This window comes from Pteropus alecto, unplaced genomic scaffold (genome assembly GCF_000325575.1).
Source record: "Pteropus alecto unplaced genomic scaffold, ASM32557v1 scaffold15, whole genome shotgun sequence".
Classification (NCBI taxonomy): domain Eukaryota; kingdom Metazoa; phylum Chordata; class Mammalia; order Chiroptera; family Pteropodidae; genus Pteropus; species Pteropus alecto.
Window position 1 is genome coordinate 881,683 of NW_006436286.1, and position 4,559 is coordinate 886,241.

At 57.5% G+C, this 4,559-nt stretch overlaps 1 protein-coding gene across 1 annotated transcript in view; it reads left to right on the forward strand.

Moving 5' to 3' along the window:
- Positions 1-4,559, forward strand: part of ARHGAP17 (Rho GTPase activating protein 17) — a 37,550-nt gene that overhangs the window by 30,954 nt on the left and 2,037 nt on the right. The window contains exon 23 of the mRNA XM_025047278.1: positions 3,049-3,211. Within this exon, the coding sequence (XP_024903046.1) occupies positions 3,049-3,211 (163 nt within the window). The remainder of the gene's footprint in view (positions 1-3,048; positions 3,212-4,559) is intronic.

Consider the following 4,559-nt stretch of genomic DNA (forward strand, 5'->3'; position numbering starts at 1 on the left):
TGCGCGGCCACACCGGGCGGACAGCGACCCACGGCCCCAGCGGGGAACGTGCTGCTTAGTGAACCCCACATAACAACGCTCGTTTTCCTTCTAAGATTCTGAGAGCGGAAACGCCCCGAGCGCGCGGAGCTCCGGGGCGACCTGTCAAAGCCCTGGGCGGTGACGGAGGCTCGGGGTTCTCCTCGGAGAACAGGGTCCTAGGGGGGCCCCCTCAGGGGCGTGTTTCACGAGCCATCGAAAACGCGACCGTCTTCGTCCACTGTCGTATTAAAACTTCCATCCGACGTGCTTTAATTTGCTGTTTGAGGTGGGATGAATGGATTTTTCTCGGAGCTATTTTTAGAGACGCGAAAGTCTACGGCTGGGCTCCCCACCCTTACCGGGGGACTTCTCAGCTGAAAGTGGGCTGGGCACCCCACTGGGACCCCACTGGGACCCCTGATGAGGGGTGAAACAGCTGCTCTACCTTTTGATAACTTGTTTTTCCAGGAAAGTTGTGGGTAATTTGCACGTGCTGTAAGTGGTTAACTTTTTTCTGATGACAGCTCCGCTGTCGTTTTTAGAAAAATCTGCATTGGTTTGTTTTTGTTTGTTTCCCACTAGACGACCCCCCTAGCGCCCCCACAGCGGGGGACGTTGTCCGGGACTAAGGTCTGTAGCCCGAGCCGCTCGCTCCATGTGCCACACGCTGCTGCTTGGCGTGCTCTGCCCGCGTGCTTCTGAGTCTGTGCTCAGGCGCAGCCGAGCGACCCTGTGTCACTGCTCTGCCGCATGTAGGCGTCACTGGAGTTTTGCTCGGAAGCACTCTGAGCGGCAGCGCCCCAAATTCGAGAGGTCGAGGTCAGTGGGTTGACGGCCGCTCAGACGGGCTACTCAGCAGCCTGGGTCCTTTTGGCCACCCTCTCCCGAGTGTCTCCTCTTGTCCGTGTCGTTTGCCTGTCGATTGGCTCGTCACTGAACCAGAGGATCAGTCAGCATGGAAACTTTTTGTCCTGAGCTTTAATTTTTAATTTTATAAAATTTAATTTTATACTTCAAGTGCAAGTTAACTGCATGCAGCTTCTTAACTTCTCGAGACCAAGAAAAGAAGTTTCCCCCCAGAGATCCTACACTGAATCCTCCGCAGCCTGGTCCGCTTACCTTTGCTTCTTCCACCCATGAGCTTTTTAAAGAGGCGCTGGGAGGCTCACCCGCGCCCTGCCCTCGGCCCACGTTTGGGTGGCGGCCCACGTTTGGGAGGCGGCCCACGTTTGGGTGGCGGCCCGCGTTTGGGTGGCAGCACGCCCTCAGCAGGCGTCCGGCCTCTGGGGCCAGCCTCAGGCCTCTAGTGGCTGCTCAGCCAGTGCTCACAGCGTGGGTCCCAGCCGGACCTTGAAACCGAAGGGGAGACAGGAATGCAGCCTCCGAGACGCGGGGGCAGGACCCGCGGGGGCCCACCTCCCCGACGCCCTGGAGATGAGCCAGAAGTCTGGGGCTGCCCTGCGAGGTGCAGGGCCACCCACGGAGGGAAGCGGCTCAGCCCTAATTCAGGCCGAGCCTTCGGACACTTCAGTATCTGGGACACAGCTCGTTCCCAGACCTTTCCTTCTACTGGGACGGCAGATTACGAACCAGAATTGTCTGTTTTTTAATGCCGTGGTTACCTGGGGTGTGTTTATTCCAGAAGGTGATTTTATCGATCTGCTTCAACACTAATGAAGCTCTGTACTATACGGTGGTCAGACAGGGAAAATTTATAGTAAAAACACTTTCCCTTAGGACGTGAGCTAAATACTTACACGTTCACACAGACGGATCCTCGAAAACAGGTGGTCCGTGTAGAGCACCTCACCTCCGAAGCCGGCGTGGGGCCGGGCACTAGGGAGGCTCAGGCCGCTGCTGCCAGCCAGGGTCGGCGGTGACACAGAGGCCTCTGCCGGCGTCTTGAGTCTCTTCGTCGTCGCTCTGAAAAGCTGGAGATGTTAGCTTAAACGTCTTGCTATCTTTAAAGTAATAGATTTTAGCACAGAGTGTTCTAATTTAAACATTTTATCAAACGATTTAGATGTATGACCTGCCATAATCAGTCAGGACTGAAATTGGAGTATGCGGTGGTAAGGAAAAGGCCCCTGATTGGCCGAAGCGCGTGGCTGCTCTGTGATCACGTGTGCACTAACGCCTGTCACTCACCGTCGGTGACGCCGCCTGCTCGCACCCCACTAACCGCATGCGCTCACGGAGCTGGGCTTCGTGTGTTCACGCTTGCTGCCAGTACTAACCGCGCGCACAGATGTGCGACAGCTGGTCGCAGGGCTGGCCTTCGTCCCCTTTCCCTTCCCTTCTTCCCTACCTGGGCAGGCCAGGGTGTGGTAGGGAGGACACGCCCCGAGTGGGACCTGCCTGTGACGTGGTGACGCTTGTGAGGGTTATCGCCGAAGGCGGCACATCAGGTAAAGCAGGAGAAGCCCCTTACGGTTCTTAGTATGTGTCTGGCGGGTCCAGAGACACGGTAGCTGTTTAGCATCACCTTCATCTGGAGAATATAGACCGTCTCGGTCACGTGTCCCAGTCGCGTGTCAGCGTGTCCGGAGCCCGTGCGTGCGTTCGGTGCTGGTGCAGCGCTTGGCAGGCCGAGATGACAGGCTCGCCTGGAAGCCCGGGGGCCCCGAGCCGCCGCCCCCCGAGCCGTGCTCGGACGAGCCACCCGTGGCGGTCACTAGAAGCGGACACGGTGTTCTCCGTCTGTAGGTAAACGCTTCGTGTGTCGCGATGCGGTTGAAAACCGAGCACAGGCGGCACAGCGAACGGGGGACTCGGGGTGGCGAGCGTGTCCGTCCGCAGTCGGAGCCGCGCCCCCTCCTGGCCGTGAAGGGCGGGGCCGCCATCGTCGGCGTGTGCAGGCCTCGCGCGTCTCGCTGCACGTGCCGTCAGGTGCCCTTTCCCGCGTCGGAGCGTGGTTTTTATGGCTGTCTCCCCGGGGACCGCGTGACATTTCGTTAAGCAGGTGCATCCATGCTCATAGGTGGTCGTTTAAGTGGCTTCTGCTTGCAGGTTATTTTTAGTAAGTAGCTGTCAGAATCACGTCACAGTAAACAGCCAGTGGGACCTGAACGGAATCTTTTCTTTGATGAAATAATGCAAAGCCGGCCCAAAGCCTGCCGTGGGCTAGCGAGCCTCTCCCAGGCCTCGAGAGCTGACGTCACTCCTTCAGACCCGAGCTCCAGGAAGACAGGTGGGCTGGATGCCATCGTCCCCTGAACGCTTAACTTCAAGGACAGATTTCGCTCCCTTACCTGTCATAGTGGCCATCGGAAGAACTGTGGGTTTTTGAGGGGTAGGTGTACGACCTAAGCATATGTTGAGAATTGTGGGGTGACATGAATCTGTGGGATCATACCCTAACTCCTGGCCCACCTCCTGGGTAGAGATAGGGAAAGGAAAGGGTGGAGCCTGGTCACTTTTGTCCCGGGCCAGGTCGGTGCTGGGCTGGTCCCTTTGCCCGAGGTCATAGGCTGGTCCCATTGCCCGAGGTCATAGGCTGGTCCCATTGCCCGAGGGCATAGGCTGGTCCCATTGCCCGAGGGCATAGGCTGGTCCCATTGCCCAAGGTCATAGGCTGGTCCCATTTCCCGAGGCTGCGGCCCCGGCCTCTCTTCCTGTTTCTGTTTTTGGTTTTCTGCTGCCCCGGCCTCTCTTCCTGTTTCTGTTTTTGGTTTTGACTGTGGCAGCCCCAGGCAGCCTGGGCTCGAGGAGCTGCCCTTCTCGAAATGCACGTGATGCAAAATGATCTGTAAACTCACAGCCAGGAAGTTTTAGAGGTGTTTGAAAAAACAAGGGTTTCTGCAGGAATATTTGGGAAACAGCCTTTTTCTCCTTCTGACGGAAATGACCAGACTGTTTAGGACTCCGCCCATCGTCTCCTCAGTTGCTGTCCGTCCCCTCAGGGCCCTCACCTGGGGACACAGACTTGGCCGGGTAAGGAGGCCAGACTCTGGAGTCCAGAACAAAGGGATTTCTGATTGTGGAAGTGATGTGTGTTCCTCATAAATAGCAATAGACATTCAGAAAATACCCAGAGATTACTTATTCATGATTAAAAAAAAATAAAGATAGGTTTGTCCTCTGAAGACATGTGGGCTGACAGGTGTCAGGCTGGCCCGTGAACTCTGGTATCGGCAAGCAGGGACCTGACCAGCGGGACACTCCCTTGTGTCATCGTCCCACCGGGCATGGCCGTCCGGTCCCCAGTCTTTGTCTGGTTGGCTCAGAGAAAAGAGGTGGCACTTGTGTGGGTTCTTGTGCCAACGTCGTCCCCAAGACTCGGCCGTAGGAAGGATCAGAAAGATGGTCGGGCTAGTTGAGGCTCCAGCCCCACAGCCACCCGTTTGTCCATCCAGCTGGCCAGCCCCAAAGCTCACAAGCATCTGCTGTGAACCAGGCACCTCCCTAGATGCTGTGAGCAGGACGGACACAGCCCTGCCTGTCGCCATGCGCTCTGCCGGGGGCGCACCCGCGATGCCCTGTGCCTTGTGCACCTGCCCACCCCCGACGGCCGTGCGTCCCCCCCATGGCTGTGCGTC